This window comes from Panthera leo, chromosome E3 (genome assembly GCF_018350215.1).
Source record: "Panthera leo isolate Ple1 chromosome E3, P.leo_Ple1_pat1.1, whole genome shotgun sequence".
Taxonomy (NCBI): Eukaryota; Metazoa; Chordata; class Mammalia; order Carnivora; family Felidae; genus Panthera; species Panthera leo.
In genome coordinates, this window is record NC_056694.1 from 38,052,311 (window position 1) to 38,073,799 (window position 21,489).

At 50.3% G+C, this 21,489-nt stretch overlaps 1 protein-coding gene across 4 annotated transcripts in view; it reads left to right on the plus strand.

Moving 5' to 3' along the window:
* Positions 1 to 21,489, plus strand: part of LOC122209604 (CREB binding protein) — a 124,640-nt gene that overhangs the window by 75,811 nt on the left and 27,340 nt on the right. For all 4 annotated transcript variants that reach the window (XM_042921610.1, XM_042921608.1, XM_042921609.1 and 1 more), the window contains 11 exons: positions 5,971 to 6,213; positions 7,512 to 7,614; positions 7,823 to 7,969; positions 8,606 to 8,723; positions 9,410 to 9,581; positions 9,911 to 9,955; positions 12,066 to 12,190; positions 12,747 to 12,935; positions 14,536 to 14,952; positions 16,544 to 16,723; positions 17,688 to 17,877. In XM_042921610.1, the coding sequence (XP_042777544.1) occupies positions 5,971 to 6,213; positions 7,512 to 7,614; positions 7,823 to 7,969; positions 8,606 to 8,723; positions 9,410 to 9,581; positions 9,911 to 9,955; positions 12,066 to 12,190; positions 12,747 to 12,935; positions 14,536 to 14,952; positions 16,544 to 16,723; positions 17,688 to 17,877 (1,929 nt within the window). The remainder of the gene's footprint in view (positions 1 to 5,970; positions 6,214 to 7,511; positions 7,615 to 7,822; positions 7,970 to 8,605; positions 8,724 to 9,409; positions 9,582 to 9,910; positions 9,956 to 12,065; positions 12,191 to 12,746; positions 12,936 to 14,535; positions 14,953 to 16,543; positions 16,724 to 17,687; positions 17,878 to 21,489) is intronic.

Here is a 21,489-nt window from a genome sequence, read left to right on the forward strand (position 1 = left end):
ACTTGGGACAGGAGTTCTACTGGAATAGGCCGCTTTTTCCTCAAAGTCGGCATAAAACTGTTTTTTTTTAACTAGTATATAGTGGTGGTTACACTTTCTGGTGTTTTAGGACACGTCTCAGTAATAGGGTTTTTAAGTGCCGAGGTAATTATTCCACGAATAAGTGAGGACTTCATTCTGAACTTCTGATTTGGGGGTGTGGCTTTTCTGGGACCTTTTATCTTTAGTATGTGTTGCCATGACAATGTTAAACTTTTGTGATTTCTCTTTTTAAGAAACGCTTGTGTGGTTTTTTTTTTTTTTTTTTTTTTAAAGAAATGTATGTGGGTTTTTTTTTCAACATCCTTGTAACTGCCTGAATGTTGTGACAATTGATTCAGCGCGTGCTCTGAAGTGGTCAACCACAGCGTTTCTACCAGTCATAACGTGAGGTGTCACCTCGGTGATTTTATAGCATAAAGTCACCGGGAGTATTTACATCAACTTTATGCAAGGTTCTGGTGATTTTTTTTGTAAAAGAAACGAAAGCGCTCATTTAAGAAAGTTTTAAGTGCTTCACTTCAGGTTTCAGCCCTGAGTGTGTTCTTTGGGCTCTCTCTAGCCCTGTGGTTTTCTGAGGGCGGAGGAGTTGATGTGGCGAGTGAGAGATTGTCAGCAGTGTGTTTTCTACAAACGTTTGTTGTTTCTCCTCTCCTAAAGCAAGTTGTGCTCGTGGCGCGTGAACATCGGCGTCGGGCAGTAGAGAGGAAATGTGGATCCAGCCCTCCCGACAGCTCAAAGTCAGGGTCCAGGGTGGAATATATCCGCTAAAATGACATGACAGTCGCACCCCGGAAGGAGCGAGGTCGGGCGGGGTCGGTGGTACCGGCAGTCCTGGAGGGGAGGGTCAGCGTGTGTGGAAGGCGGGGCTTCGTGGAGCCCAGTGTCCGCAGAATAGCAGTGGAAGGACATTCTAGACGGCACACGTCGCATCAGCACAACCAGCGTGGACTCCCGAGTTTCCTGCGCAGGCCAGGTGATTCGGGGAGAGAGGGGTGTTTGTGGCAAAAGGTCAGGGCCCCCGGGTGCTGCCTGAGACCCAGGCGCGTCTGCCACAGCCGCGCTTTCGGGCAGGTTGCCCCCAGACGCTCGCGCAGCCCGCTGCCCGCTTCTTCCATCGACGTCTCTGTTGGCCGGATCTGCCGGCATCCTCTGTGGAGCCGTCCCGGACCATCGGTTGCCTTTTTGGCCTCTGTCGAGATTTTGTTTTGATTTTTCTTTGAGTTGTTTTCTAGACGTTGTGTCATCACCGATCTTGAGCTGTTATCCCTCCCTTATAGAGGTAATCAGGTTTTATGGAATAATTAGGAGTTTTCCAGGTGTATATCTAATGTCAGTCCTGGCATCTGACTTACAGTGAATTCCAGTGCACAGGTTGCACGGAGGACTGGGGCTGTGTGGACACATGACCGAATTCCCTGTTTAAACTCCTGGCGCCTCATCCTTGCGGTTCCTGCTCCCCACGCAGTACAGTCCTCCGACCAGGCTGCACAGGCACTGCGGGCCGGCCGGTTAGAACTTCAGGAACTCGGGCCATCCCACACCTCCCGTATTAAAATCTGCATTTTAACAAATTGCTAGATGATTAGTATTTGCATTAACAGCCGAGATGTGCTGCCCTGCATGCCTTGAAGGGCTGGGTGTCTGTCTGTCCTGGAGCTGTTGAGAAGTTTCGAGTCTTTCCCTGGGGAAATCATGGGGTTCCCCACTCAGAATCCCACAGGGACTGTCAGAAGAGATGGGACAGGACCAGCCTCAGAGCCAAACCAAACTGGGTCACCGCCCACAGCTGCCTTAGACGCGGGCCGAGCCGCAGTGTGAGGACTGAGAGTGTCTGAGTCCGTAGTCCTCTGGCCTGTTCCTTGAATACCTCCACTGGCTTGACACTCACTACTTGGTCTGGCTGTTTGTTCCCATTTGAAGCACTTCTGATCATGAGAAGCCTTCCTTCCTGGTATCGAGTCCAGATCTGCCTCTTTAAAACTTTTCCTCATGGAGCAGCCTGCTCGGTGCTCAGTAAGTGGTGGTTGAACAGGCCCTTGTTCCACCTGAGAGCTCTTTCAAGATTCTCCGGTACCTCTTTTGACAGACGGCGGTTGGGCTGGAGAACAGAGGCGGGGCGGTGGGACCGGAGTGGCTGTAGGGGCAGAGCAGTGGGCTTGCTCGCCCCTGATTGAAGTACCCAGCCGCCTGGTGATGTATTTCATCAGAGCAGTTTTTTCCTTGCTCTTTTGAACACAGTGTGCCCCTTCTCAGTCATTTGGCTTCCGAAGGAAACGTGTTGCAGAGGCTTTTGTGTTGTTGCCGGGTGGCCGTGCCAGAGGTCTGGCCCTGGGGCTCTGGTGTTGTGTTGTCCCGCCCTGTACCGCGCATGGGAGGATGCCCGAGGGGCGCCTGGCCGGCTCAGTCTGTAGAACATGTGACTCTTGAGGTTGTGAGTTCGAGTCTCACGTTGGGTGTAGAGATTACTTGGAAAAAAAAAAAAAAAGCGTGAGAGGAAGGCCGTTCCGGTGCACATGACACCTGGAAGGCACCGTGGCCTAGGAACCGCTCTGCGGAGACGTCTGCAGTTCTGAGTAAATTCCAGCACGACGTTTTCCGTAGAAATCTCAGCAGTGACGAGGCAGTCGCTGCTTTGCGTGCTTTGTGGTGTATTTCCCACCACGCCGACAAAGCTTTGGAGTTTGATTTGTGTCAGTTTTCCCTGGATTTTCAGATTGAGTTGAGTTTTGCTGAGAATGACCGGGGACTTGAATGTCCGCCGCGTGCCCTATGTGGGACCGGTCATCGGAACAGTCTTCTGTTCCCTCTGGGGGAGGACTGCCTTGGACCTACTTAGGAAGTGGCAGGCGGGTCCTCAAAAGAGCCCACTGTAGAATGTGGCCATTTATTTCCTAGGTCGTGGGCGCCCAGGTTAGCTGGGGCAGTGGAGGTGAGGGAGGGTTTTGAAGACGTGCTGCCGGCAGGAGCGCCACACTCAGGTGCTGAGACACCGTGTGAAGTGGCGGATCGCGCGTGAAATACAGCCTTGGGCTCCGAGGAAGGAAGGAAGATGTACAAATGGGGAAAAGAGCACGAGGTTTGGACCTTTAAAGAGGTAGCCGTCAGTAATGTGTGACAGGGCTCAACGTGGAAGGCCTCGTTCTCCCTCGTGCCGATAAACGAGGCGTCGCTGCTTTTGGCGCTCCTGACTTTGGCTCAGTCCCAAGGCCCGCGGCACTGGCAGGGCCCTCGGACGGCCGTCGCCCCGCCACCCTGCCGCCGTGCCCCCAACTCCGGACTCCGCTAGGGCCTTTCCGGGGCTTTGTGCCGGGCTTTGTGAGCACACTGCCTCCAGGGAGCGGACGGGCTCGGGGAAGACGCGTGTGGTTTCTCCGCTCCAGGGTCCAGAGCTGCCGTTTCCCGTTCCTTAGCGGATTATTAGGTTAATCCGTTCTCTCTGTGTGAGGGCAGACTCGGTGCTCGCGTCCTGGAGCCTAGCGGGGCGCCCCACACAGTCCACACGCACCCTCTGTGCGGTGAGCGAGTGCCCACAAAGAAGCAGAGACCCGGGAGGCGTTGTGCAAGTTCCAGGAAGCCTTGCTGCCGCCCGACAGATGAGGAGAACTTCTGGCAGGGGTGGTAGTGCCTTGAGCTCACAGAATGGGGTTTATGGTCACTTTTACCTGGTGACACCTCTTTCAGCCAGGCACGACTCCTCTAGTAAATGTGTGCGTTCCGTTACCCTGAGGTATCTGTGTCCCACCGTAACGGCATTTGGACTCAAATTGGACCATGCTTACAGGTCGGAGACCTTTTTTTTTTTTTTTTTTACTTATTTATGCTTTCTTTTCCATGCCTCTGGATTGTTAGGATTGTCAGCTACCAGATGCTTACTTGTCTTCTGACAGATACCGTATTTTTGTTTAATAAGAAAATACAATAGTGTTTACACGTAGAAAATAAATGCTATTAACAAACACAAAATACAGTGACCATGTCAGCAGCTTCCGTGGGAGGTTCTGGCTTCCCCATAAATGGCCTTTGCCTAACGAGTGGCATTCACCCTAAGGTTGGGGGGAGGAGGCATTTTGGGGGAAGGGATGGCATTTGGGGCCTGATGGATGAGAGTGGAAAAGAGAAGGAAGAAGTCGCTGGTTTTTCACCCTGAAACGGAGGCCACGTGGATAGCGTCTTTCTTTCAGTTCCTCTCCGCAGTTCATCCCTGTGTGCAGCAAATGCAGTCTGGGTCTGTTCTTTACCCCTGGGTGAGAGAACAGTTCATCATCCTCCCAGGATTACTTTCCTTGTAACATCAGAGGTCTTAGATTTGGCGTGGTCAGTTTTAGGAATATGGTGGGCACGTGTTGAACGTTTGGGGGAGTATTAACTATTAGAGAAAATACTTCTGGAGAAATCATACATGACTTGAGCTGCACGCTTGTCATAAAGTGTACCTTGGGAATCACTTTTCACTTAACAATAATGAGGTGCTTGGTGTGCATGATTTTGTCTAATGAGTGTTAATGAGTTTGAGATCTGAATGTCTTTATTAGAAAAGTTAATAGTATGGAATATGTAATTACCAAGATCTTTTTTTCTTACACGTTTAGGTTTAATTAAAATACTCTGATAAGTAATGTGAGTTGTTTATGTTACACTGTGTTACACTGTTACACAGTGTTATGTTACACTGTGCTTATGTTACACATGGGTTGCACTGATGGTTGAATGTGAGAATATTGTTACACGTAATGGTCTCAATATGAAAGGAGACCTTTGTGGTATTGCTTAATGTATCAAAGGTCATATGTTATAGTATCAGTTATAAGCTACTGTGTATAACGTGACCAAAGTTGGGAGGAGTTGGAAAGAAGGGAAATCTTAAGAAGAAGAATAGATAGTAGCACGTAAAGCTTCTGCCTTATGGCAAGTGCCCACCAAATGTGGAGATTGGGGTGGACGGACAGAGGGATGAATTGAACTCCAAGGGGCCAAGGAGATGCAAATTTGGGGTCATCTCTGTTAACTCTGAAGTCCTTGGGAACGGGGTTCTCTGTGTTGCCACAGATTTTTCTTCGGCCTTTTGGGATCGGCCCGGTACATGGAGTACCCAGAGGGGATGCCCTGCCGTCACTAGGCCAGGTGGTGGAAGCTGAGTCTGTGCTGTCCTCAGTGGTGCTGAGGTGACACCTGGGGAAATGCAAATCCACCAAGCCTCGTTCCACCCGTTCTTTTTGGCTACGTCAGTCAGTCGATACAGTTTTTTCTTCAGCATCTTTAGATAGCCAGACCGCTCAGTAGGGGGCCTTCCTGCGTGGGAAGCCGTAGGAAAGACGTGTGGGTTAATGCCACTGTGCACATAGGTTGTGAGGAATTGCGATTTTGTCATGAGATAGATTTTGTCATAGAGTTATTAAAATGAGTAACAAAACTGACCAACTGGGTATCACTCTGCTCCTTGTTTCATCCTCTGTACCCGTGCAGGTGAGCAGTGCAGGACCCCAGGCAGAGTGGCAGCCACAGGGGCCCCCCTTAGGTCATGTCCGTGGTGGCAGACGAGCTGCCCACACCGCCCCCAATCAGAACACTGTCTCTTGTCGACAACGCGTTTGCTACTCCCCCTGGCACAGACTTCTGAGCGTCTAGATTTCATATGCGATTGTCCTTAAGTGAGCTCTGATTCTGTGGGCTGTTGCCTTCTGACATAGAAAGAAGCTTGGCTTTTCTGGATCTCGTTGCTTCCCAGCTGCTGCTGTGCAGAATACACGACTAGATGAGGGTCCCTTTGTCTGCACAGCTCCTTCCTCGGTAGCCGTGTTCTCTTGCCTCGGGACACGGGTGGATAGTCTCTCGATACAATTGTACTTGCTTCTCGGTAGTTTTTCAGTCACGTGTGGCCTTCTCCTTTTTACTTACCTTTCTTGTTTGTGTGTCTGTTTGTTCTTCTAGCCATCCTGGGGTCTCCAGCTAGTGGGATTCAGAACACGATCGGTTCTGTCGGCACAGGCCAGCAGAACGCCGCTTCGCTGAGTAACCCGAATCCCATAGACCCCAGCTCCATGCAGCGCGCGTATGCTGCCCTTGGTCTCCCCTACCTGAACCAGCCCCAGACGCAGCTGCAGCCTCAGGTTCCCGGCCAGCAACCAGCACAGCCTCAAAGTCACCAGCAGATGAGGACTCTCAACCCCCTGGGTAGGTGAAGGGACTCTCGAGAGCTCGTTCGTCCGGAACAACCCGCGGCTGTTTTCAGTTACTGTTTTTACTTTAAATTCAAATTAATATACATATAAATTATGATGATGATATCTTTTAAATCCTTGAAATAGAAAACTTCTGGGGAAAGGCTGAAGTATGAGTGCTAGGAAGATGTGACAGGCTTGTGAGAAGAAAAGCATTTGCACAGGAGCCGACATTTGATGGCCGTGCCGCTCCTGTCGGGACGGTTTTCACGAAGGGCATTCAGTGGCTCACAGTGCCGAGTCCCACCTGTTAGAGTGCCCTCCTGAGGGGGAGCCTGTAGCTGGTCTGCCGGCTCCCCCCACCCACAGCGCGAGGTGACCGGCCCAGATGTGGGCAGGTTGGCGGGAGTGTCCCCCAGCACCTCCCGTCCCGGCCTCTCTCCCCGTAATGGTGTTTCCTGGTGTCATGTCGGCTCATTGGCCGGGGTATCCCCACAGTTTTTGCCATGTTTGCATACTGTTTGCTTAGCATTTCTCTGTAAATTGACACATTGCTCTTAAAGTCAGGCTTAAGCCAAGCAGTTAGGTCCGTCAGGTCAAGATGGTTGTGTTAGTTTTATTGTTTTCCTAACAGAGTAAGTCTTTTAACCTTAAGAATGACGATTAAAAACAACTCATTTATTGCTTTTTGGGGGGGGGGGGGGGCGGGGGAAACCCAACTGCCCTAATGCACACTAACTTCTCCCGGCCGGGAGACTGGGTTGGAGCCCTCAGACCTGAGTTCTAAAGTGACTCCACTCCTACTTGAGGATATAATGTGGGACAAGACCTGTAACCTCTCTCTCTGTCAACTTTTTCTTACTTTAACGGGAACCCTGTACACAAGTGTTTTCACGTGCACGTTACTTCTTTGATTTTATTTTCCGATAGAAGAAAAGTTGACCCAAATCTGTGTGACACAGGTCAGTTTAGTTGTTCGGGGCATGGTGTTAATGAAGCCGGCGTAAAAGTCTGAGGCTCGGAGGGGATCGCTTATAATTTGCGTCACAGCCCTAGAGCGCACCTAGGGCGCCCGCCGGCCTCCATGCACGCCTCATCTGGGTTACTTAAAATGCAGTGAGGAGGAGACTGCCGCGGAACTGGTTCAAGTTGATGGCTGTTACCGGAGAAACAGCTTCCAGAGTTCCTGCCGTAGTGGTTATTGTCATAACTCAGGAGAATGACTGACTTACACGGTGATTTGTCTGTTACCAGAACTGTGAGGGGTGGATTATAATTTACGACTTGGTGGATTTCTTTCTGTCTTTAAAGGAAATAACCCAATGAACATTCCAGCAGGAGGAATAACAACAGATCAGCAGCCGCCAAACTTGATTTCAGAATCAGCTCTTCCAACTTCCCTCGGGGCCACAAAGTAAGACCCCCGTTTCAGTCGGCTCCTCTCTGAGCGACGGTCGCACACGCAAGTGGGTTGGGAATCACAAAATTGGGGTTCTTTCTAAATGGGTGACGGTGAAGATAGCTTAAATGGCAGGGGGCAGGGGATTGCTAAAAGTCACATGTGGTTGAAAAGCCTCACGTAAATGAGGCGTAGGTGGACTGAGTGTCTTGTTTTTCCCCAGCCCACTGATGAACGACGGCTCAGGCTCTGCAAACCTCGGGACCCTCAGCACTATACCCACAGCGGCACCTCCTTCCAGCACCGGCGTGCGGAAAAGCTGGCACGAACATGTCACTCAGGACCTGCGGAGCCACCTAGTGCATAAACTGTATGTGCCCGCCTCACTCGTGTTCACATATGACGGGAACATGTCATGGCTGACAGCAGTGCGACAGCTGTGCAGTTTCACTGATGTCCGATTTAATTCCTGAGTGGTCCCCTGGGCCCCAGGTGACAGACAGTGCCCTAGCAGCTGAAGAGGGTCGCATGCTTATTTAGGGATCCACAGCCACTGCCGGCAGGCCACGGAATCACAGCCCCTGCAGCAGGGCCTGTGCTGTGACCCACGTCGCAGAGGTCGGGACTCCCAGTGTGGCCAGACCTTCTGTCCTCTGAGCTCTGGCATGCAACGGGGAGCTGGGATTAGTTCAGAAGCTTTGCCTTGTTTTAGGGCTCAAGATTATAATCATGGAGGCCCCAGATAATCGGGGGAGTTTGAGCCTGGTGAATACAGAGGACACGATAGTGCCACCATACAGTGTGGTAACAGAGAGGAAGTCAGCAGTTCACTTTCTCAGGCTAGTTCAGTTAAATCAGAGGTGAAGTGGGTCAGTCTGATTCCCTTGGAGTGGTTTTGTTTGCCTTTCTCTTTTTAGTGAAAATTGTTTGGAGAAACAGTTGTATAAAATAACAAGGTACTGATGGTATACCGAAAGTCTGTTGACGGAGTGTGTTGTCTTTCCAGGGTCCAAGCCATCTTCCCAACCCCTGACCCGGCAGCCCTGAAGGATCGCCGCATGGAGAACCTGGTGGCCTATGCTAAGAAAGTGGAGGGGGACATGTATGAGTCCGCCAACAGCAGGGTAGGGTGCCATACGTGTTCCAGCCGCACAGCACCTGCAGTAGATAGAACTGCATCCGTCCGGCTCATTGTCTGGAAATAGGGGAATCTGCTAGTCAGGTCGACTCATCACCTCGGGGATGCTGACCAGAGAGACCTCCCAGATAGGACCTGAGACCCCTGTACCGCTCTCTTGTTTGACTACAGATGTCACCGCTACAGTGGTGACCGGGGCATGGACAATTGTGTTTTATCCTTGGATGTGCTCCACAGTGGGCACTCTTTATAACGCTCGTACTGTGTCACTGCCGGTGTCGAATATCCAAGAAGTGATTCGACTGTGGAATGAAATGTGATGTGCGTTCAGTTAGGACTCCCTGCCTGATAAGTCCTGTCATGTCACGAGGTGTTCGCCATGAAGTTGGGCCTTAGGTGTATCGGTTAGAAGTGCTGGATACTGGGGGCGCCTGGCTGGCTCAGCTGGTAGGGCACGTGACCCTTGATCTCGGGGTCGTGAGTTGGAGCTCCCCGCCCCCGTCAGGACTAGAGCTTACTCAGGACTACAAAACGGACCAGAAGTGCAGAATGCTTACCTTTGCCAGTGTCCCTAATGTAAAAGTTCATTAGTTTGTTAGAACATCTAACACAGATCATTGGGGTTTTTACAGCTTTCACTGTCTAACATTGAATGTTATCATTGCTCTTCAGGATGAATACTATCACTTACTGGCAGAAAAAATTTACAAGATACAAAAAGAACTAGAAGAAAAGCGGAGGTCACGTTTACACAAACAAGGCATCCTGGGTAACCAGCCCGCCCTACCAGCCCCCGGGGCACAGCCCCCTGGGATTCCGCAGGCACAACCTGTGAGGCCTCCAAGTAAGGACTTTTCTTTCTGCCAGCCCTTAGTCTGCTGGCTTGTTCTTCCCTTTGTGTTTGGGGTGTAGTTCCTAGCATGTAGAATTATGTTCTCAGGGAGCCCGTGCTTTGGAAACAGTGGTAGTGGCCGTGGCCTTCCGCCTTAGCCTGTGTTTGGACGTTGAGTCTCTCGTGGAGGGACCCTTTTAAGGGTGTGCTGGCCTCAGAATGCACAGTGCTTTTAGACCCGTTGATTGGTTTTCCCTTTAAGTTTGAAGTTCTGAAGATAAAATTCTTTATTCCCAAATGAGGGATTATTTTAAATGACTGATTTTTTTCTGCCATTCTAGATGGACCCATGCCCCTGCCAGTGAATCGCGTGCAGGTTTCTCAAGGTATTGAACTATTGTTGTGAATCCTATTTTGGTTTAACGTTGAATAGTCACAGAGTTCATTCGCTTCTCCTCTTCCCCTCTGTATTTCTTTATAGCTCCTTGTTATTCCCTCTGTTCCTTTTGCTGATGACCAGAATTCAGTTCCACAGGCAGTATGAGTATCTGTGGTGTTTGGAAGCTAGAAGACCATAGGAAAGTTCTCCAGGGAGATAGGAAATGGGATTAGGCTTTTTTTTTTTTTTTTTTTTTTTAAATGGACAGGAGGGTCTATTTCTCTTAGGAAGAGTCACCTCAAGAAGCATTGCAGGTGGGGGAAGGAAACATTTGTGAATGTTGCAGAGGAGAGCATGGAGCCGGCCAGGAGCGGGAAGGTGGTGTGGGCAGAAGAGCGTGTGTCTGTGCTCCTCGAGAGGCTGGGGCGCCGCAGCCAGTCTGGACTCGACTTGAGGGTCTGTGGTGTTTGTGGCGGAGGCGGTCTTTGGAGTTCACGGAGAGGGGCATTTCACAGCTTTTACAGCTCTTGTCCAGTTGGGACTGGAACAGTAGGATATTTTTCCAGGTTTTGAGAAGAGGTGGCGACTTCCAGGGGATTCCACAGCAAGGCCTTGCAGCTGTGTGCAGGGTAGTCTGAGACAGGAGAAGAGGTCATTGTAAAAGTTGTTGGCAACCTCGGGGCGCCCAGCTAGCTCCGTCGGAGGAACATGAGACTCTAGATCTTGGGATCATGGGTGTGAGCCCCACGTTGGGTGTAGAGATGACTAAAAAATAATAATCGTAAACTTGAAAAAGTTGTGGCCATCTTCGTGCATAGTGGAGAGACCCAGGAGATACACTGATGATCCGGAGAAACTTGAGGGACTTGTTTTGATGGACCAGTTAGGAGTGAAGGAAACTGGGAAGCCAGGGAAATGGAGCGAGGGAGTGTAGCCGAGTGCTGCGTCGGACGTGACATGGAAGGTTTGGCTGGTTTGGGATCTGATGAGGGCTTTTGAGCAGGATATGGAAGGAGGAGTTTTACAGCACAGCACTCACACCTTCCTTACCAGCACCTGTGTCTGTGTGAAGAGGGAGCCCTTCATGGTACTGTTTCTCAGTACTGCCTTTTTCTCTTACTCACTTCATAAAATCCTCAAGGAGAGAGGGAAGCTTACAGCCTTCCTAGAAAGCCCCCCTGGCCCCGTGCTGGCACGTGGTTTTTAGGGTGACATTTCTAGGTGTCCTCGAAGGTAATGCTGAGCGAGGCACATGTTCTCTGAGACGTTGTCCTGGCCACACCAGTATTAAGGCGGCATCTCAAGGATTCTGCCTGAGCCCCAGTGTCAGCCCTAAGACTTGCTTGAACCAGCCTTTATGTAGAGCTCAGAGTTTCCAGAGTATTGTGAGAAATAAGGAAGAATGAGACTCTGTGGCCCGGAGATGCTTAGTGGCCAGTGAGGTGTCTTTCATTGTGTGATACTCCTGTGGCTGTGAACACCCCTGGGAAGGTGAAGTAGCCACGGAAGTGAGAGCTTCCCAGTCTGTAGAGATGAGGCGGGGAATGAGAATTGCTGGCCCTTGGGCACTTTCTAAACACTTAGCACACTTGCAGGATTAAAACCATATTTCGAGTCTTCTCCCAGATTCTAACAGTAAGGGTAAACCCAGCTGAAGAGCCAGGAGGCCTGGGATGATGAGGATGGCCTTCCTGCAGGAGAGGAGACGGGGGCCACTGTTCCAGAAGGTGTTAGGGAGATTGGCTCCGATGGGTGCCCGGACCCTGGCTCACACGTCCCCTATGGATGTAGGTGTACCTTCCTGGCACCGCCTCGTTCACGGGTGCTTTACCTGACTTTCTCCCTTTGTCTCCTCGTGCTACCCTCCCCACCCTCCCCAAACCGCTCTCACCACCACCACCACCACCACCACCACCACCACCACTGCACTGGTGCCGTTTTTCCGGATTTGAAAAGTGGTACAGCACCATCTTTTCTGATTCGCTGCGTGATTTTTCTTTCTGTTGTGTGTATTGCATACATGTTCCACTCTGTTTCCGCTTAGCATTTGGCAAGTTTGTAGCTCTTATTTTCCTGTGGGTACTTTTTCTAATGAACCGTTGTGGGTACGTTTACAGGGATGAATTCATTTACCCCAATGTCCTTGGGGAACGTACAGTTGCCGCAGGCTCCCATGGGACCGCGTGCAGCGTCCCCCATGAACCACTCCGTCCCGATGAACAGCATGGGCTCCGTTCCAGGGGTAAGTGCTTCTGTTGGCCTCAGCTGTGCTGAGGAGGCCTTGCTCGGGTAAGGAAAGTTCTCTGCACAGTGAAGTTGTAGGTCAAGAATCCCCTGGTGCTTACTCCTTTGGTTTTGGCTGTGGTTTATTTACTTCACATCTCTCTGCCTCTTTTTGGTCTTCATTACTACAGCGAGAATTATTTGACCGTTACTTATTTTTGTTGGGATGATGAATTAATAGGGACTTGAGACTTAGCGAGAAGACATGTCTGAGATTGGAGCTCGCAGCCTCCCACAGTTGCAGAGAGGTGCTTGACAGCATCTGTGGTCTCCTAGAGCTTACTCTCCTGAGGCTGCCTTCTTAATGCTTCAGAGAAGTCGTAAAAGGCATATTTTGAACTTTAAATTATGGCATGCTATTGATTTCCCTTCAGAGATAAATTTGCAGCTGGCTCCTCAGAGACCTTGCGTGAGAAGGCAGGGGGAGGGGAGATTCGCAGAGTTCTGTCTCTTCTAGTTTATCTTGAAGACTCTGGCCCTCGTCCTCTGAACTCTCGACGATGCTTGTCTTTTAGATGGCCATTTCTCCTTCCCGAATGCCCCAGCCTCCGAACATGATGGGCGCTCACAGCAACAACATCATGGCCCAGGCGCCTTCGCAGAACCAGTTCCTGCCTCAGAACCAGTTCCAGTCCTCCGGCGGGGCGATGAGCGTGAGCAGTGTGGGCCTGGGCCAGCCGGCGGCCCAGACGGGCGTGCCGCAGGTACCGTGCCTGGTGATGGAGCCCCAGCCTCCTCCTGACCTGAGCTGAAGTTCCACAGTACACACTTGCATGTGACTCACATCTCTCGTTTCCCCCCACCTCCCGTTTTGTTGCGTCATTTTTACTCTCTTCAGAATTACTCTTACCATCTCTGGGTGAGCTTCCCACAAAAGTGGAATGGGTCGTCGTCTTTTGGTTCCTGGTCTTTGTGTTCTGGTTTGGGGTTGGGTTTTTGTTTTTTTAGCGTTTATTCGTTTTTGAGAGAGCGAGAGAGAGAGAGAGAGAGAGTCAGAGTGCAGGCTGGGATTGGCAGAGAGAGAGGGAGACACAGGATCTGAAGCAGGCTCCAGGCTCTGAGCTGTCGGCAGAGAGCCCAGTGTGGGGCTCAGATTCACAGACCGTGAGATCGTGACCTGAGCCAAAGTCGGATGCTTAACTGACTGAGCCACCCAGGCACCTCTTTAATGGTGTGTTTTAAATTCACATGTGATCCTGAGAGACCTTGAGTGTTAAAGGGTGAGGAAAGGCCCTGTGACTCCACTCCTGACCATTGGGTTGAAATACCCTGTTGTCTGTCTGTCTGACCATCCCAGGTGAATCAGGCTAACTAGACTGATTGAGCCCTTCTTGTTGAATGTGTTTGTAAGTACTCTGTTGAAGGCTGAAGAGAACTATTTCCCATTCATTATTCACTTTTTCCCCTTTGTGACCATTGTTAACTGTTGGGCATCAGATTGCTGCCGTGTGCCGATACACCTGTATTTAAAACAGGCCACATCTTCCCCCGGAAGATAATATTCATGTTTTCATTTTTTGCATGAAGTAATATTGAAAAGAGGTCATTGGCTACACTAGATTTATTCACTAAATGTTTGTTAATTAATTCTTACTGTCTGTAGTACGTCCTTGCTCTAGAACAGCAAACTTGTCCTGTAAATAGTTTTCACTCTGTGGGCCATAAGGGTCTTTGTTTTAACGACTCAGCTCCACTGTAGTGCAAAAGCAGCCATAGGCATATTCATTCACACATAAATGAAATCAGGAGGTGTGGCTGTGTTTCAATAAGACTTTATTAGAGGAACAGGCAGCTAGCTGGATTTGGCCACGGTCGCTGGTTTGCAGACCCCTGCCCGAGAGCAGTGATTTGGAATCTGTTTTTTAAAAGTCCGCAAATAATTATGTGAAGCGTGTCCCCAGTTGCAAATCACTGTACTGAAACATTTCAGTGTTGCAGTAACTCAGCTTTTTTGCAAAAGAGAAATACTTCTTCCAGTGGTCTGAGCTGTGGGTAGATGCTTTGGAGCATGATGCTAGTAAGCTGAGTGGACGTGCTCATTTGAGCCAGACGTTTCAGCGGGTCTGTAAGTCACGGTACGAGAGATATTTCGTAGCAGTAACTTCGCTGGAAAGTGCATGTTGTTGTAAGTGTACAGCTGGGTGAATTGTTACAAATGGAACATTCTCTTGAAACCGGCAGACCTCACCAGGCAGACCTCACCAGGAGACCGTGGTTAGATTTTCATGCATTTAATTCTTCAAGTCTATTGCCACATTCTGACATGGGGAAAATTATTTTAACATACTCTGTTCCCTCCGTTAGGGACAGGTGCCTGGTGCTGCTCTTCCTAACCCTCTGAACATGCTTGGGCCTCAGGCCAGCCAGCTGCCTTGTCCACCAGTGACACAGTCACCGTTGCACCAGACGCCACCCCCTGCTTCCACGGCCGCGGGCATGCCGTCTCTCCAGCACCCGTCGGCACCTGGGATGACTCCTCCCCAGCCAGCAGCTCCCACCCAGCCATCGACTCCTGTGTCGTCTTCCGGGCAGACCCCTACCCCGACTCCCGGCTCGGTGCCCAGTGCCAGCCAGACCCAGAGCACCCCGACGGTCCAGGCAGCAGCCCAGGCCCAGGTGACCCCACAGCCTCAGACCCCAGTCCAGCCCCCGTCTGTGGCCACCCCTCAGTCATCACAACAGCAGCCGACGCCTGTGCATGCCCAGCCTCCCGGCACACCGGTGAGCCTTGCGGTCTGTCTTTGGGTGGAGACTCATAATGGAGAACTTCTCCATAAAAAACGCTGTCGTGAAGTTGCTACAGCGTTTCGGTGCAGCCCCGGAAAGTATCTGTGCCCTAATCCAACCATAACGAGCTGTGTTTGATTTCCGACATTGGCTCCATAGGCCGTGTTTGTGTTTGGCTGGATGTGATTTAAGATTATCTTCCCTAATTAAATGAGTTTTCAGAAATGGGCACTTCTAAAGAAATCCCACATGGGTCCTCTGTAGATTTTTTAAACTGTCTATACTTAGAAGCCGTGTGTTCCCCATTATCCATCCCAGGTTGACATCCTCTGAGTTTTAGCAGTTTTTCTCTTAAACTCCTGTGTTTGGTGAACAAGACACGTACCTAATTGTGTGTGCTTTGCCTTCACCTGTTAGCCTTGTTTTCAGACCAGGAGCCTTTTCTTTCCGTGACAAAATGGCAGACTCAGGTTAGCACTTCCTGTGGCTCAGGTCTGCCCCGTGCTCCGCGGACCTGCTGGCAGCGAGCAGCCGGTGCGGCCCACTCACCACCCTCTGCACCCCTGCCCTGGTGACCGCTGACATCTTCCTGTCTGTCGTCTTATCAGCCTAACTTAGAAACCACCCTTCCCCCTGAAATACGTGAACTTCATTCTTGGGGACTAAGGATGTTTTATTTATAAACCTGTCAAAATCTCAACAACAACCCCCGTATAACATTACTGTTTGTATTTCTCCATAGGGAATGTGCTTTTTATTTAGCCTTATTTTATGTTGCTTATCTGTAAATGAGATCCCTGTGTTATTTTATGTTCTCTTTTATTTAATTAAATTAAAACTCCATTAGGTGAGACTTTGAAAATTGAGAATTCTGGTGGTGGTTCCTTCCCTTAATGTTTGCTTATTCCTCCACTACCTCCACCACCTCTGTTCCTGCAATTAACAGGATAATTATATGTTCTTGTTCCATACGGGCATGCACTCCTACTCGTATACGTGTTTATCTGAGTTCCAGCCTTTTACGATAAACGCCAGTGGCTTTATTGGAAGGAGTTCACTTTAAAGAATTTTTTTTTTAGTATTTATTCATTGTTGAGAGACAGAGAGACAGATTGCGAATGGGGAAGGGGCAGAGAGAGAGGGAGACACAGAATCCGAAGCAGGCTCCGGGCTCCAAGCTGTCAGCACAGAGCCGGACGTGGGGCTCGAGCTCACAGACCGCGAGATCATGACCTAAGCCGAAGTCGGCCGCCCAACTGACTGAGCCACCCAGGCGCCCCAGTTAATTTTAAAATGGGAGGTTCTGTGACTTAGGTAGAAAACTCCCGGAAACTAGTTTTATATCAAAATGTAGAAAGCTCTGCTGTCCCATCTCTGCATTCTTGGTGGGAAGTTCTTTGTGTTTCTGCTCAATGCTGACTTCCTCTGGGATTCCTATTTTAACTTCTCTGTCCTTTAGTTCTTTGTGTCTCTTAGGTTAGTGTTGAGAAATGGTAACATAAAAGCATGTATTGGTTCAGCCGCAGAGTTTCACGTCGTTTGTGCTGTGGTGTTAACAAAGATGATGATCTTTGTCTCTCCACAGCTTTCCCAGGCAGCAGCCAGCATCGATAACCGGGTCCCCACTCCTTCCTCGGTGGCCAGCGCCGAAACCAACTCCCAGCAGCCAGGACCCGAGGCACCGATGCTGGAGATGAAAGCAGAGGTCAAGACTGAGGACACTGAGCCTGATGCCAGTGAATCCAAGGGGGAGCCGGGGTCTGCGGTAGGTGCCGTTCCCGGGCGTGAGCAAATGTGCAGCACAAGTGTCCCTAAAGTGTCCCAAGGGGAGATGCTACAGGCCCTCCGTGGACAACCCTGCTTTTTGTTTTAATATCCTGCTTGATTACGGGTTCAGAGAAGGTACAGATTAAAAACAGATTGGTTATTTTTAGGTACTAGGTATAGACTTCATTTTATTTTGCCAGAAATGAAGAGTTCCAGTTTATATCTTAAATGACGGGATCATCCAGTGACATGTCACCACGGCTCTGCAGAGTCCCGAAGGCACAAGGGCGTGCTCACGCACGAATTCGCCTGTGCCAAAAGTTGAAAACTAGATCCAGCCCCACAGACAGGTTTTGTTTGGCCCACGCAATGTTTTTAGGAACAAGGAATTACAAATAATACTGGATTTCTGGCTTTTCTTTGAAAACGACAAGCTCCCCCAGCACTGTGCTCGCACTCCCGTGGCGGCAGTCTGGGTGGGAGCCCCAGCCGCAGCCTTTAGATGGGGATCGGGCGCCCCAGTTTGCCAGAGTCTCTGCTCCTCTGCCGGCTCGCACGCCTCCCGCTGCACCGTCTCTCTCACCTCCCTGGCCCTCAGAGCGATGTGGCGTTTGAAACTTGGCCCCAGTTTTCAAGGAGAGTCTTGTTCCAAAGTAGGAGTTCCTCTCTGTACAAGCACTGAGCAGGTCATGGGTGCGTGGGGGCCACGTCTTTTACGCACTCTGGCATGTAAAATTGTTACATTAGCACTCTAATTGCAGTGGTGCTGTATGAAGGCAACTCACCCGGCCCCAGGTGCTCCACTCCTCCCTGAGGAGAGAAGCGCATGGTAAATGCAGCGCTGAGCAGGGGAAGGTTTTGACAGGCCCGGATAGACTGTTAAGAGCTTTCCGATGAGGCGGAGTTAGAATAAAGGTTTTTGATATTCGTACATCATTATCTGTAATTTTGTTTCTTTTAAGATGATGGAGGAGGATCTGCAAGGATCTTCTCAAGTTAAAGAAGAAACAGACACAACAGAACAGAAATCGGAACCGATGGAAGTGGACGAGAAGAAACCAGAAGTCAAAGTAGAAACTAAAGAGGAAGAAGAGAGCAGCGCTAATGGGGCCGCCTCTCAGTCAACATCTCCTTCACAGCCACGCAAAAAAAGTAGGTTGTGTTTCCTGAACTTTTGAACTGTGCTGCTTTTCCACCGTGTTGTGATTCCACACTCGTGGGCTAGAAGCTAAAGCAGAAAAGTAACCGCCCCTCCCCTTGTATCTTACCTACCTGCCCTTCCCCCAGTCTTACCTCTTCAGAAATGACGACAGCGAGCTGGACTCTGGCTTCAGGGCCCACAGGGTTTATGGGAGGAATGAGAAACGGGCCACGGCTCTGAGGGACAGGCCGGAGGGGTGGGTGCGTCCGAGTCCTTGCACCCGCCGAGGAGCTCGGGCTTTTGCCTGGCGAGACGTGTACAGCCACTGGTAGATTTGAGCAGGAGGACGCCCGAAAGCCATGCCAGGGAAATTCTCACCGAGGCAGCACATGTGTGTGCTGATATGGATGGGAAGCGGGGTGCCAAGAGTCAGTGTGCAGCGCAGTGGGCCCCAGTGGCCTGGTGCAGCGGGAGGGGCGCGTGAGTGAGGATGCTCTCTGCCCATCGGAGGTCCCGGGTAAGGAGGTTAACGGGGTGTTGGAACATTGTTAGGTGACTCTTGGAGATGGGATGTCTCTCAGAAAGATAAGGACTGCATGTGACACACTTGGGAAAGACGACAGAGATGTATCGGAAGCTGACATTCTATAATTTTGCCAGTGAGAGGGACCCTGGAGATAATGGGCTACCAGAAGCTTTCAGGTCTCAGGCCCGTTTATACTCCTAAAAATTGAGGACCCCAGAGGTTTTGTTTGTGTGGATTATGTCGCTGTTTATTCTGTCGGAAATTTAAAAATACGTATTTTTCTAACACACCTGTTCCATGGTGTCCATGAATAACATATTTTTATGAAAAATAAGCTTCCCAGAGCAAACATACTTAGAGTCGTGACAGTGTTTTCTTTACAACATTGTGACTCAGTCTGGCAGACACGGCTGGACTCTCCTGTCTGCTGCTACCAGCTCTCTTGTGCTGCCTCGTTTGTTTCAGTTCATTGGGAGCATTCTTGTTTGATACTACACCAAAACTCAGTGAGGGGAAGTTTCACAGAGCTCAGGTGCAGTGTGCAGTCTGGGTCCACAGCAGCACTGAAGGTGTCATGCCCGGTGACATTACAGTCCATCTGTTTGCCTTGTGCTGTGAATGAATCCTTTACCCGTGGCGGGGTGGGTGGGGTTGTTTCATTTTTTAATAATACGATCCTTTGGTCATCTTGGAATTCGGCTTGCTGAGTTACGCCGATTTTCCAAATGTCAGCATACTTCACTGTACGATATATTGTGTTTATTTTATTTTTGAGAGAGAGGGAAATAGAGCGCCAGCGGGGGAGGGGCAGAGAGAGGGAGACACAGAATCTGAAGCAGGCTTCAGGTTCTGAGCTCTCAGCCCAGATCCCACCCTGGGGCTCGAACCCACAAACTGTGCGATCACGACCTGAGCCAAAGTCAGACGCTTAATTGACTGAGCCACTCAGGCGCCCCTTCACTGTACACTATTTGTTTAAAATCACATTTATTAACATCACTATGAATCTCTTCAAAAGAAGTCTTGGGAATTTTGAGAGGCTGTCAAATCAAGCTCACGTGGCAGGTAGAAGTTTCTCCAAATTCTGATTTGGACCTAAGTCCAAATTTTATCATTGGCAACAAATACTGTGTATTGTCCTTGGTGTAACTGGCCCGTTTTGTTCCTTTTTGGGAGAGTATCTGCCACATACCCAGATCTGAATACCCGGAGCTTGTCTAGCGGTCTTTTTCCCACTCGTACTGTTTGGAGCTGAGAAAAGCAGCCGCTTCCGCTGTCGGCCTCGCACGCACGAGCGCCTCCTCCCGGGGCATTGGCCGCACACCGGGAAGTGCTTGACGCCCGCTTCCTGTTCGGTGCTGCGAGATCAAGACGTGTAGCCAAGGGTTGAGATCCTTGACAGTAATAACGTTTACTCCTCGACCGAGGATGATGTTGAGTGCAGCTGCCGCGTTTTCCTCTGTGTGCACAGCAGCAGAGAGCACGGTGACGACGGAGTCGGGTTTGGTGCCGCTGCCTGCGTGGTGCTGCGGCACGAGTGATGTTACTCGTGGTTCCTTTTGCTTGTTTGTGCAAATGTCCACATGGTGCGGCAGGAAGATGACAGCCTAGTGTTACTGTGAAAATCATTTTATGTTACAGAAGTAAACGATTTCGGAGACCCTTGGAAAGGGCCTAGAGCAGTGCTAGAACTTTCTGTGACGACAGGAACGTTACTTATCTGTGCTCTTTGTGCTTGTCACCAGCCACACGTAGCTCCTGAGCACTTGAAATGTGACTGAGGAAGTGCTAGCGGCTGAAGACAGGAGTTTGAAAATGCTTTTCCCTCGGCATAGGTGTCTTAAACAAATGTGTAGTGAGCGAGTAAATAGGCGATGGACCCAAGTGACCCACGTGTGAGCTTGCCACCAGGAGGGGATGCAGCCTCCAGCAGGGGGCAGCGTGCTCCCCATGAAGAGCCAGATAGTCCCTGTGGGCTTTGCGTCTGTCCGTTCGGTCTCTGTTGCGGCCACTCTGTTTCGTGGCCTGAAAGCCGCCACAGACAGAGCAGAACTGCATTCGAATAAACCTTTACTTCTGGAGACTAACCTTTGATTTCATGTATCATGAAATACTACTCTTTTCTTTTTTTCCTAACCATTAAAAAGAATAAAAACCAATCTTAGCTCCCCAGCTGTACGCAGGCAGGCAGCTGGCTGGAGTGGGCCGGTGGGTCAGAGTTTGCTGACCCCTGGCCTAAGAAGAATGCAAAAGCTGTTGATTAACTAAATAATTGTTTTCTTATAAAGAATTAACTCAAAGAAAACCAAACGCTACTCCATTTCTGTAAAGAACAGAAGAGAAGGGGTTAGCCGAAGGCAGGATGTGTGTTCTCTCGAGGCTCCCATCGGGCACATCCGCTCCGCAGGCCCGGCCTCTGCGCGCGGAGGGGAGTGGCGCTGGGCCGGCAGTGGTCCCCACTGCGGGGCGGGGCGGGGCGCGGCACGACCTGAGCGCTGCCACCTGAGCCGCCTCTTGCCTTCGTGGGTTGTCACGCACATTTTCCTGGCCACGAATACTCATTGGGTTTTGTGCGAACCTACCGTCTTGAATGTATTTGGCAGCTGGTGTTCATCCTTGATTGGTGACAACGGAAAGCGTAGCAGGAAGTGGAGTGGCTGAGGGGTGGAGAGAACAGCACAGAACTTTGGGGGAAAATATCTGATTTGGTAGCTCTCTTAGTGTGTACGTTTGTTAGGTTGGAATACAAAACCGTTTTTCTCAGGTGCCTGAGATTACCTCAGCCAAGGACAGAAAGAGTGTCACCAGAGGAAGAAAGGCCCCTTCCAATAAAATGGCTTTATTACCACCCGTTGGCTCAAGCAGATTTGGGAGTTAGCTTCATTTTCGGTTCAACACAGTTTTAATGTTGGAAACCCTTTTACTGAAGAGGCGAACTTGTCAGCGTGGTATTTGGTCTCATGACGTAGGTGCACTTTTAAAACCCCGTTACTGTATTTGCAGAAGCCCCACACCGTAGCTTTAGAGTGTCCACGGCCCCTGCTGGGAACGGGGGCCCTTGCAGGCCTCGTGGCACGGGTGGCCGTGGGGATGGAGA